At 57.7% G+C, this 12,133-nt stretch overlaps 1 protein-coding gene across 3 annotated transcripts in view; it reads right to left on the bottom strand.

Annotated features, from left to right (window-relative positions):
• Positions 1-1,560: 1,560 nt before the first annotated feature.
• Positions 1,561-12,133, bottom strand: part of TLN1 (talin 1) — a 53,675-nt gene continuing 43,102 nt past the window's right edge. For all 3 annotated transcript variants that reach the window (XM_081213354.1, XM_081213356.1, XM_081213355.1), the window contains 16 exons: positions 11,232-11,333; positions 10,968-11,087; positions 10,534-10,680; positions 10,000-10,166; positions 9,725-9,908; positions 9,428-9,553; positions 8,998-9,114; positions 8,716-8,901; positions 7,118-7,225; positions 5,454-5,559; positions 5,140-5,264; positions 4,813-4,938; positions 4,247-4,309; positions 3,910-4,092; positions 2,846-2,974; positions 1,561-2,641 (listed from right to left, as the gene is read on the bottom strand). In XM_081213354.1, coding sequence (XP_081069480.1) covers positions 2,510-2,641; positions 2,846-2,974; positions 3,910-4,092; positions 4,247-4,309; positions 4,813-4,938; positions 5,140-5,264; positions 5,454-5,559; positions 7,118-7,225; positions 8,716-8,901; positions 8,998-9,114; positions 9,428-9,553; positions 9,725-9,908; positions 10,000-10,166; positions 10,534-10,680; positions 10,968-11,087; positions 11,232-11,333 — 2,121 coding nt within the window. In that variant the 3' untranslated portion in view covers positions 1,561-2,509. The remainder of the gene's footprint in view (positions 2,642-2,845; positions 2,975-3,909; positions 4,093-4,246; positions 4,310-4,812; positions 4,939-5,139; positions 5,265-5,453; positions 5,560-7,117; positions 7,226-8,715; positions 8,902-8,997; positions 9,115-9,427; positions 9,554-9,724; positions 9,909-9,999; positions 10,167-10,533; positions 10,681-10,967; positions 11,088-11,231; positions 11,334-12,133) is intronic.

Raw genomic sequence — 12,133 nt, 5'->3', positions numbered from 1 at the left:
GAGAGCCCTGCATATTCTGGGGGAGTCCATTCCAATGCTGAAGAGCTCTCACTATCAGAAAGTTATTCCTGTTTAGCCAGAAACTCATTTATTCCCATTTGAATCCATTGGTTTGGGTCCTACACCCCAGAACAGGAAAAAACAAGCTTGTAATAGCCCTTGATGGATATCTGAAGGCGGCCGCCATATCTCCTTTCAGTCTCTCCTCTTATCCAGACTAAACATTCCTAACTCCCTCAACCGTTCCTCCCAAGGGTTGGTCTCCAGACCCTTGATCATCTCGGTCGCCTTCTCTGCACGTTCCAGCTTGTCAAGATCTTTCTTAAACTGGGGTGCCCAGAACTGGACCCAGGACTCCGAGAGTGCTCTGACCAAGGCAGAAGAGGGCAGGGCTAGGACTTCCATCTGGACACAAGATTTATGTTGGTGCAGCCTAGAAGAGCATTAAGATTGTTTGCTGTTGCATCTTGCTACTGACTCATGCCAAGCTTATGGCCTACTAAGACCCCCCCGAGTCCTCATGTACTGCTGTCAAGCCAGGTGCCCCCCCCCCGCCATATCTATGTGCAACTGGTTCTTCCTGCCCAAGTGCAAAGCCAGCCGTCTCCTCCTTGCAGGCTGTTTAGCCATAATAAGCATTCATTCAGTCTCTTCCTCTCAGGCACAGGCCCACAACTTTCCAAGAACGATGGAGAATGGCTGCCTCACTGCTCCCTCCTAACTCTATTGCTTATGAAGTTTACAAGCACAGGTCCCAGTCCTGACCCTTGAAAGAACTATCCATTTATTCCTGCTCTCTGCTTCCTGCTACTTCACCAGTTCCTGATCCCTGAGAGAACTTCTCTTCATACTCAAGAGTCTTTAGCGAGGTACTTTGTCAAAAGCTTTTTGAAAGGCTCAAGCACACAATGTCAACTGGATCACCTCTCTTGACACTCTCGAGAGGTTCATGAGACAGAACTGGACTTGCAGAAGCCATGCTGGCTCTGCTTCAGCAAGGCTTGTTCTTCTATGTCCTTATTCTGTATATATTGCCTGTGATTGGGGTGGGCACACAACTTTGCCCCCAGAGAACATGTGTGTGCATATTGAGGGGGACAGTCCCCGAGATAGGGAGATCTGTAATACGAAGTAAACACACACTTATTGGGGGTTCAAGGACATGTGCCAAAGGTCAAGGGAGGACCAGTTGAGATTGCCCAGGGTGGCTGGGTGTCCAGCATTTGTGCATGTTCTGCAAAGAGAACCAGCCCCCCCCCCCCGTGTCTCAGCAGGCTTTTCTTCCTTTCAGAGGAGCAAATGGGAGTGACACCTCCTGGGACGGGACGGACAGGGCTGCCTGCGGGACGTGTGAGTGGGGCTGGGCGGGGTTCCCTGCCTACGGCTGCAGAGAAGAAGGCTGGCACTAGACTGGCTCTGAAACTCTTTCCAATCTTCCCCAGGCTCTTCTTGCCCGACAGCTGAGCCCCACGCATCACCCTCAGGATGGTCGAGTGGGGAAGAGAGACCCAAAGGTGGGGGGGGGCGTAGCACCTGTTCCACACCACTGAGAGACAGAAATTGCAGGGAAGCCAGTTTATTCAAGGCAGGCCCTTTGCAGGCCTGGGGGGTGGGTGGGGGGGGGCGTGTCTGGTTCTGTGTGTGCTGATCACACACACCCCACCATCCATAGACTCATGCAACTGCAGAGAGCTGGAAGGGACCCTAAGGGTCATCTAGCTCAACCCCCTGGGACACAGGAGTCCCTCCACCCGCCTCCCTTGGATTCCCTGACATAGAAAGGACACAGGCGGCTTATGGATGTATCAAAATTACAAAAGGTGAGAAGCCTCAGCAAGTGGGGGGGGAGGGTTTCAAAAAAGGGGGTGTCGAGCCTTGTGGTTTGGGGGTTTGCAGCACAAAGCGAATTTGCTGCTGCTGCTGTAATGGGGGGGGGGGTTAGGGCAGGACCTGGGGCAGGCAAGTGGGTGCCAGAACCAGGGGGGGGGATGTTCTGGGCCCACACAGACAGGCACTTGGGAACAAGAGCAGCTATGACAAGAGAGGAGTGGGGTGCAGAGGCCTGGGGGCAGCAGGCAGAGAGGGGGCTGAGGGGGGCTGCTGCCTCTAAGCCCCCCCTGGCTCCCATTTAAGGCACCCAATATTTGGTTGGAGTGGAGGCTAATCCACATTGCAGAGTCAGACCACAGGCAGCGGCCCCCCACCCTCCAGAGCGAGAGGCAGGCTGAGTAGCCAAGGCACAAGGAAGGAAGATTCTTGGAAGAAAAGGCGAGGGGGCTTGGGGAGCCTCCGCCCCCCCCCGCTCTTCCTGGAAGGGCAGTCCAGAGCGTGGCACGTGGCGGGGGCCGTGGGGGCAGGGCAGGCGCAGGGTGGGCAGTGGCAGGCCCCCATCTCTCCCTGCTCGGGAGGAGGCCTGGCTGGTCCTTGCTGGGGGCGGGGGTGTCGGCATTAAATAGGGGAGCGGGGGGGGGGCCGCGGCGGTGCTCAGGGGCAGAGGCGATGGCGGAGCTCAGTTTGGCCCTTCATCCCGCAGCTCCGTGGGCAGGAACTTGTACTGCTGCTGCCGGATCATGGCCAGCTTCTTGCGTGCCTCCTCCAGCTCCCGCTCCTTGCGCAGCATCTCTTCCTGGGCAGCAATGATCTGGGGGGGGAGAAGCAGGGCAGACCGTGAGGCGGGGGGTGGGAGCAGCTGCCCCATTGCTTGACAGCAGCGCCTGCACGGGGGGGGGGCACCTGGCACTCCCCCCTTCCTCGCTTGCAACCACTGGGGGGGCCAGAGTCCCACCTGCCTGCAAAGGCAGCCTTGGCCCCCCTGTCCTCCCCCCACCCCTCCCTGGGGACTCACCTGCGCAATCCCGCCCACCATCTTCTCCTTCACCACCACCGTCTCGTTCTCCTGGTCCTGGAAGGCGGCTGCTTTCTGAGCTGCCTTCACCAGGTTGTCGGACGCCCTCTTGACGGCGTTGCCAGCGGCCTGGAGGAGGGGGAAGAAGAAGAAGAAGAAGAGTTGGATTTGATATCCCGCCTTTCACTCCCCTTCAGGAGTCTCAAAGCGGCTCACATTCTCCTTTCCCTTCCTCCCCCACAACAAACACTCTGTGAGGTGAGTGGGGCTGAGAGACTTCAGAGAAGTGTGACTGGCCCAAGGTCACCCAGCAGCTGCATGTGGAGGAGCGGAGACACGAACCCGGTTCCCCAGATTACGTGACTACCGCTCTTAACCACTACACCACACTGGCTCTCTCACACTGGGGGAGAAAGAGGGCTGGGACTCTCCCCCAGGATACAGGCATGGGGGGCAGGAAGGGGCCGGCCAGAGGAGGCTCACCAGCCCTGGCTGCCTGCCCCAAACCAGAAGCAGGAAACTTTGGGGATTATTATTATTTAGGTGTTGTGGGGTGGGATTAAGTCTGGAAATAAAACCTTCCCAGAAGGCAAAATAGTCTAACAGCCACATCGTGAGGCATGAACTGCAGGAGAGCAGAGCTGCCCTGGGCTGTCCATTCGCAGGACCCCTCGCCCATTCCCCCTGCCCACAGCCAACAGCCCCCCCATTTGGCTTATGCTGGACACAGGGTGCAGGGTGAGGGAGGGGTCGGCAGCGTGGGGGGCCAGGGGAGACATGCCCCCCCACAAGCCCTTCCTGCCCACCCTTGAAGACTTGCTGCTCCCATGATTTGGAGAGCTGGAAGGGATCCAAGGGTCATCTAGTCCAACCCCTGCAACGCAAGCCATAAAACGAGGACCCCCCATGGGAAAACTCAGAGCAAAGGCCAGCCTGTACCACCTCCCAGGACTGTGCTGCAAGGGCACAAGGCAGGGGGGCAGCATCAGCCAAGCGGTCCCCTCCCTGCGCCCGACTTGGGTGTTCCCGAGGCCGCACGCCCCCCGGCCTCCCCGCTTGCTCACCTGCAGGCGCTTCATGGCCTCCGAGTCCTGATCCGCCTTGACCTTGCAAGCCACCAGCAGCTGGGCGGTGGAGGCAGCCACCTGCTTGGCGGAGGAGATGAGCTTCTCCTCGCTGGCGTGTCCCTGCACAGCCGCATTGGCCGCCTCACACAGGTTGTTGGTGGCAGCGGCCACCATCCGCGCCTTGGCAGGGGAGGAAGGAAAGCGAGTGAGCGGAGGGGGAAGCCGGCCGGCAGCTCACCCATCTCCCCAGCAAAGCGGATGCAGACGGGGACTGTGGCCCCCACAGGGGAAAAGGAGCCTCTTCCCCCCCCCCTTTGGTCCCCTTTGTACTCACCGCTGAAATGAGGCCCTGGGACCACTGCCCATCGTCCAGGGCGTTGGCAGGGATGGCACCCACCTGGCAACAGAGAAGGCGGAGGGGGGTGAGCCTGGAGGGTCCCCGGGAGGCCAGCCCCCCCCCCTGATAGATAGATAGATGATTGATAGATGATAGATAGATAGATAGATGATAGATAGATAGATAGATAGATAGATAGATAGATAGACTGACTTTATTCGCATTAGCCAACGGCCATAGCAACATAAAACAAGCAATATATACAAATAAAATATATACAAATAAAAAAAGACAGCAATGGGCAAAAAGGGCAATCAAATGACCAAGATTATCATTCAGATAGTGGCCCTTAATCTCATTGCTCCCTCGATCAACCTAGCAACCTTTGCTGTTGTCTGATCATTTTGATCTGATAAAAGAAAGAACAATGCGGCCTCAGATGGGCGGCCTGGGATGGTAAGTAAGAGTGGGGTGATGATCTCCTTCCTCAGATCTTTATAAAGGGGGCAGGACAGGAGACCATGAGCCACTGCCCCCCCCCCCGCCCAGTCCACAGGACTCACCTTCCCTTGGGCCACTAACTCTCTCTGGGCGGCTGAGGCTGCTTTCACCAAGGCGCTGGTTGCGGCCGCAATGGACTTGGCAGCCTCCAGAATCTGCTCCTCAAAGTTCAGGCTCTCGTCTGCCTGCTGTTGGGGGGAGAGCAGAGTCAGCGGGGAGAGAGGGGAGGGCGGGATCACCTGGCATTGTTGCAGGATTTCGAGACACCGCCCAAACCCCCCATTCAGAGACCAGGCCAGCAGACCCCTCCAGCAGCAGCCTTGGGCAGACGGGTGAGGGTGGCATCTGGGGGGCCTGGGGGCCCTCCTGGGGGCAGCCCAGCTGCCCACCTTGGGCTTTGCCCGCGGCTTCAGCTGCTCCAGCTTCTTGGCGGCAGCCTCAATGGCAGCAGCGGCGCCCAGCAGCTCGTTCTCTGCGATGACGGTGGGATCCTCAGGGTCCACCCATTCCGTCCCTGGTGGGAGAGGGAAGCAGGAGTCAGGAGGGCAGAGAGCCATTCCTCCCTCCCCCGGGAGCCCCAACAAGACCCCACCCACTTTGTTCAGGCGGGCTGCTGCCCCCTGCTGGCTTCACTTTCTCCTGCTTCAGAGGGGTCCCTTCCGGAGAGGGGAAGCAGGGGGCCTCCCCCGGGGGACCCACCCACCTTTCATGGCCTCCGCTGCCTGGATGAGCTCCGTCACCGAGCCGGCCACTCGCTTGGAGTATGCGGCCAGCTGCTGCTTCAGGTCATGGCTGGGTTTCTGTAGGATCTGGAGGAAGATGGGGGGGACGACAAGGGGTGAGCCATGCCCAGACCCACAGGGGGAGGGCGGAAGGCGGCGCGTGTCTTGGGGAGGGTCCCCCCTGGCAGGGGCTTGCCTGCAGCAGGGCACCCAGGGGTGGGGGCCGCAGAAGACGTGGACACCCTGGCAAGAACCACAAGGGAGGCCAAAGGAAGCCTGGGGAAAGGGGCAAGGGAGGTGCAAGAGGCTGAAGGAGGGAGGAGAGAAGGTGGAAAGAAGAGCAACGGAGGTTCAAGGCCGCACAGACTTCCCGGCCCCATGAGCTGCCCAGCAGCAGCAGAGCGAGGGGTCAGGGAGACCCTGAAGCTGCCTCCCCTGGAGAAGGCTGGGCACCTCTTGTCCGTCTGCATTGCTTAGTGCAGAAAGTATTGATCTGATGGGCAGAGATCTTTCCTATTCTACTTAATTCAAGAGGGTTGTGGCAGCTTCTCTGCGTGAAAGAAACAGGCAGAAGGTTCCTGATGTTCTTCCTTCAGAGATGCTGAGTACAGTTGGCTTAAACTGGTCCTCTTATCTCTTCTGTCAAGGTCATGCTGACTATAATAAGAGGCCAGAAAGAGCCTGTTTCTCTCTTTCTCTTGCTATCTCTCTTCCTTCTGGTGTTCTGTACATAGTATGCTTAGTGTTATAGTTTAGACTTATGAACTATTTTAAGTTTAAGTTGAGTCTGCTGCACCTATGGACAGGGCCAATCCTGAAGGTATGGGATTTGTGACCATTATGCTCATTTGCCTTCAGTAGCAGTAAAGCTCTGCTGGATGAAATATAATTGCCTCCGGTCTATTTTTTGGGAATCTGCAACGTGCTTGTTGCTCTGCTAACTGCACATCAGAGTTCTGCTCTGGATCAATATTGAGTAGAATTTCAATGACGCCTCTAAGGGAGGCTGCTTGGCCTCAGGTCTCAGAATCACAAGATTTAAAGGGACCCCAAGGGCTCATCTAGTCCAACCCAGGAATCCCAGCTGCCCTGACCCCGGGGAGCAAGAAACCTTCTGGGCTGCACCCCTGAGAGTGGGAAGACCTTCTTTTGCCCCTCCTTCCCACAACACAGAGAGGCAGGCAGAACTGCCGGCTCAGGCTAGTCATGGCCGAGCCAGGATTAGAACCCAGAGCAACACTGCCCACCCCTGATCCAAGTGAGATGTTAGCCACACTGCAGCTGGGACTGGCTCCCAGCGGTTATTCACCACGGCATCCCAGAATCCAACACAGCACAGCAGAAAGGCAGGCACACAGCAAGGGCCCAGAGTTAAGGGGGACAGGAGAGCCTGGCTCACCCCTCCCTTCTGCCAGGAGACCCCCCCCCATGCGTGTGAGCACACACACCCCAGGTGCCACACACTCCCATGCAGGGCACTCCATACTCACAGGCTGCCCAGAAGAGAAAGAGAGGAGAGAGAGAGAGAAAAGGGGTGAGCAGGGAGGAGGAGGAGGAGGCTGCTGGGGGGGGGCAAAGGGCCCCCGCCCCGAGATCCAGCCTCCGCCACGCAGGGTACAGGGAAGAGAGAGGGACATGCACTCACCACCAGCACGTGCTCCAGCAACTCCAGGTAACCGTTGGCACACTCCTTGCCAAAGCGCAGCGCCCGCTGCCGAACCTCCGCGTTGGCCTCTGGGTGGTAGGCAGCCTCCTGCAAAAGCCCCTCGGGTGAGAAACAGCCTAATGCAGGAGCCTGGCAGGGTGGTGCACTGGGCACAGGTTTGCTGGGCACAGGAGAGAAGCCTCCAGAGCCACGCCGGGTCCAGAGAGCCCCTCTGGCTTACCAGCTCTTCCAGGATCCTGGCCGAGCCTCCTCTGAATTGTGGAACTGGCAGGCACCCCAAGGGCCGTCTAGTCTAGGGTTGACATATGTCTGGTTTCTCCCAGACAGGTCCTCTTTTTGGGGGTGCAACATCTCAGTCTGGGCAGATTTTTAGAATGTGCCAAACTGTCTGGGTTCTTGCAAACAGCCAGGAAGTGTGTGTGCGAGGATCACTCTTAACCTTTTCCTCGTTCTACAGTGCACCTGCATGGTGCATTTTGGGATTGGGCTCATCATCAAATGGCAGATTGGCTGCTACTGGTCCTAGACCGGACCTCTGTTGGCCATACTGGTGCCCAGGAAGCTGCCCGTGAGCAGGCGGGAAAAGCTCCCTGCAGGGGGGTCTCTGCTGGAACCTTCTTGCTCTGTCTCCCCTTCCCCACCCCAGGGCCTTGTCCATTGATTGCAATTAAGCAGACTCTATTTTGCAATATCAGAAAGATCTAAGAAAAGAAACAGAGCGCTGGCTAGTAAAGAGGACCCCCCCCCCTCAGCTCTCTCTGTCCTAATTAAAAGCTTGGGGGGGGGGCATTTGGAGATGAACCAACTCACCTCGGCTACCTCTAAACACAATTCTTGAATGTAAGTTAAAATACACAGCTCTCACGTAAGGCCAGGGAAAGCCCCTCTCCCCATTTTTGTGTGTGGGGTGTGTGCCCTATTTTATACATCTTGAAATCTTAGCAGACTGAAGAACCTAGAAAAGAAAGTGGTGGGGGTTTGGGGGGGGGAAGAGTGGAGGAAATGGCGGAAGCACTGGGCACCCCATTCCCCCCCAAAAGCTTTGCTCCTTTCCTTTGGTCACCGTTCTGCTTGGATCTTCATATTGTATTTCTTCTTGCCCTTATGTGACCCCCAAACCAAGGAGATAAGTAACTATACAACCTTTAGAAGACATTTGAAGGCAGCCCAGTGCAGATTATAAATGTTCCATGTTTTATTATATTTTTATATATGTTGGAAGCCACCCAGAGTGGCTGGGGCAACCAAGTTGGGTGGGCGAGGTATAAATAATAAAATTATTATTATTATTATTGAAGATGATGTCCCTATTTTCACAGGAGACATGTTTGAGGGTACAGTGTGCCCAGTGTGTTCGTGCCATGGAAGGTGTCCTCCGTGTCCTCTTTTTCGCTCTTCAAAATAAGGCAACCCTATTCTAGTCCAACCCTCTGCAATTTAGGATTCGCACCTGGAGCCTCGTATATGCACTGCCCCCCCATCCTCCGCTGATTGTTCAAGGGGGTCCTGTGACCTTGGCCCACCTGTTTCCAAACATGCCCCCCTTCAGCTCCCCCCACTGTGAGCACGCTCCCCACCTTGCAAGAGCGCAGCATGTCGGCGATGGCGCGGCGGCTCAGGTTGGCCGTGGCGATCACGTCCTCCTGCCGGCACGAGTTGCCGGCCGCCACAGCCTTGGCAGTCGCCATGGTGATGCCTTTGGTCATGCGGATGAAGTCCTCCGGTGTCGAGGTCTTGGCGGGCGGCACCTGGGAGCAGAAGACCTGTGGGGGAGGGGAGGTGGTCAGCCTGGCCAGGAGAGGAGGGTGGGGCAGAGCAAGGGGGCAGCAGCTCCAGCCCCCTCCTGCCAACACACTCACCACAAGCTCCTGGCGGATGTGCTCAATTGTGGCTTCCAGCGCTCGGGTCCCCTTGGTGGCTTCGTCCTCCACGGCCTTCACCGTCTTCAGCAGCGATGTGACGTTGGTGACCATCACCTGCCAAGCAGAAAAGGGTGACCTTTGGAGGGGGGGAGGAAGAGGGCTCCCTGCTCCCCACAGCCCTAGGGGAACTTCCTCCCTTGGGTGGCCATAGAATCTAAGCATTGCAGAGGGGGAAGGGACCCCTGGGGGTCATCCAGTACAACCCCTGCCATGTCACAACCAAACCATCCCTGAGAGGTAGCCATCCAAGCTCTGCTTAAAAAGCCCCCAAAGGAGGAGAGCCCACCCCCTTCCGAGGAGCCTGCCTTCCCTACACACCCCACTCTGCCCCACACACGTGCCCATGGCCTGCTGCAGGGCCTCCCACCTTGGCCGAGTTCTTCAGCTGGTAGACGGCTGGGTCATCGCCAGACTTGCCCGCGGCAGCCTTGGTGGCGCTGATCAGGTCCCCGAGGGCCTTGGCCACGTCCTTCACGGCATTGATCAGGACCACCTGAGTGCAGAGAGGAGAGAAGGAGGACATGAGCAGAGCCTGCAGCTGGATCAGGCCCAAGGGGTCCCCCCACGGGAAGCCAGCAAGCAGGATTCGAGAGCAAGAGCCCTTGGGTGGTCAACGGAAGGACAGACCCAAAGAGAGGGGCAACCCAGCCGTTGTGGCCCTTACCTGCGTCTCGGGGTCCTCGGAGCCCAGGCTGGCGGCCCCCAGCTTCACCACCTCCGAGAGGCGTGTGATGGTGGCCACAGAGGACTGGGCAGCCTGCGCCAGCTTCTCCTGGCTGGCCGTGGCATTCTGCACCAGCACCTTGGTGTCCTCCACCAGCGCCTTGGCCGTCTTCAGGATGCCCTCCCTGCCACAGAATTAGGGTGGGGGGTTAAGAGGTGGCCAGGAATTCTGGAAGGCCTGTTGGAGGCCGAACGGGAACCGATGGGGGCCGCTACCTGTGGTCGGCAAAGGTCTCTGCGTTTTCGCGGTTGAGGGTCCCGGCCGTGGCAAACATGATGGTGGTGTCCAGGTCGGCGATGATGCCAGAGACAGCGCTGGCCGCTGTGATGCAGGCCTGGGTTCCCCGGTTGCCCGCCTGGAGGGCGGCCAGGACGTGCGACACCTGCGGAGGGAGACAGGACAGCTGGCCTCCCATCGGCACTGGGCTGACCCCCAACACGGTCCCAGGAGAAGATCCCAGGGGGAGGAGACAGTGCAGGCGTGTGTTGGTGTGGGAAAATGTTGGGAGGGGATCTGCTGGATCCGGCCAGTGGTCCCTCTAGCCCAGCATCCTGTTCCCACAGTGGCCGACCAAAGGGAACCCAGTAAGCAGGATCTGAGCACGAGAGCCACTCGATTCCGGCCGCTGGCGTTTGGAAGCACTGCTGCCCCCAACCTCGAGGGGAGAGCCCAGCTGGCAGAGCCAGCTCCTCTTCCCAGAGGCCACTGGGCCCCGGCCTCCCTCCACCCAAGCCCAGGCAGGCAGGCACCTTCTCGGAGACCCTGCGGGCGCACTCAATCAGCTCCTTCTTGGTGTAGGTGTCGCTGGGGCTGCACTGGAGGGCTCCGGCCTTCGTCACCAGCGCCGCACAGCCGTGGCCCAACTCCTGCACCCGGTTCTTGATGTGGGAGCCAATCTGGAGGGGAAAGAAGGCTGTGGGAGCCTGGCTGCCTGGCCCTCACCTTCTGCCCACACCTCCGTGCCCCAGCGGCTGCTGCTTCTCTCCCCCAGCCCCACCTGACCTCCAACCACCCCTTTCCCCATTCCAGCCGCCAGAGGCAACAAGGTCCTTCTCAGCCTTCTGGGTTCAGGAAGAGGAAGCGGAAGAGCCCAGCATTTGATGCCCTGCCAGGCCGAGGCTCACAGCTCCCCACCACACCCCTGTCCCACTGCCCAACCACCAGGGACGCCCCCCCTCCTCACCTCATCATTCTCAGCCGTGATGGCAGCCGGCTTAGCCTGGAGCGCCAGCTGTCCGTAGTCGCTGGTGAGCTGGTTGGCCAAGGTGCCCAGTTCGTCCGGGTTGGTGGTGGATTTGGTGACCTGGAAGAGAGTAGGGACAGTTGGAGGGGGAAGAAGAGAGGGGCACCCCCCAATCCTGGCAGAAGGAAGAGGGGGGTTCTCAAAGGGGCCTGGCCCAGATTACCCCCCACGGAGGCCTCCCCCACAACACCCCCAATGCCTCACCATCTCCTGGACGGTCACAGCGATGGCCTTGGCGGTCTTCACCATGGTGGTTTGGTAGTCCACAAAGGTCCCCTCTGGCTCTCCCACGGGGCCCTCATCCAGCTGGGCGGGAAGAAAGAGAAACGTCTCCTTTCAGAGGATACCAAGGCTGCCTCTGACCCCCAAGCAGCTGAGCTCCACTGCTGGCCCTGGAAGAAGTAGCAAGGACCCCCTCCCACACTGGCCTCTGATGCCTCTGGACCCAAGAGGCTCCCAAGAAGCTGCCAAGGCCTTTCTGGAGACAACCCTGTGGGGGGAGGGAACTTCCTGGGGAAGCCCAGAAGGGAGTGCCGTTTGATCCAAGGTGGTGGGTTGGAACAAAGGCACCGGGAATTCCAAGGTAAAAGGGAGCAGATATGGTCTGTTTACTTGTTCCATGTCCAAAGTGGAAATGAATCCAGCAAACACAACCGACATCCGGGGGGAAGAAAGGGCAGATTGACCGTCTTTCTGATTGATCTCTGCTGACAGATCATTACGTGGCGATTGACAGCAATCAGACAGAAGGTCTGGGGATCAAATCACTCTGGGATGAAGACACGCAAATGCTCTGACCAAGGCTGTTTGAGCCAAGGAACTGACATCATGTTCAAACGCCGCATAATAATCCTTTATGGGTATAAGATCTGCATCTTCTCTTTCTTAAACATTTATGGGACAAGATAATTTGTAACTTAAAGAGATTTCTCTGTCTACTGATGAAATTTCACAACTGGAAACCTTGCAAGAGCCGCTTTCTGTCTTGAAGAAGAAGAGAAGGAAAACTGGTTAAGTGTCCAAGGAGAGCAAAAAGCCTGATTTATGGTTGACAATAAAGATTAAACAAAATTGTGAAGAATCAATAGTTGTTTTTCTTCTTTCAA

The sequence above is a fragment of the Podarcis bocagei genome, assembly GCF_964188305.1.
Source record: "Podarcis bocagei genome assembly, chromosome: 11".
NCBI classification, from domain to species: Eukaryota; Metazoa; Chordata; class Lepidosauria; order Squamata; family Lacertidae; genus Podarcis; species Podarcis bocagei.
Note: the sequence above shows the minus strand (reverse complement) of the source record. Positions and strands in the feature narration are given on the sequence as shown.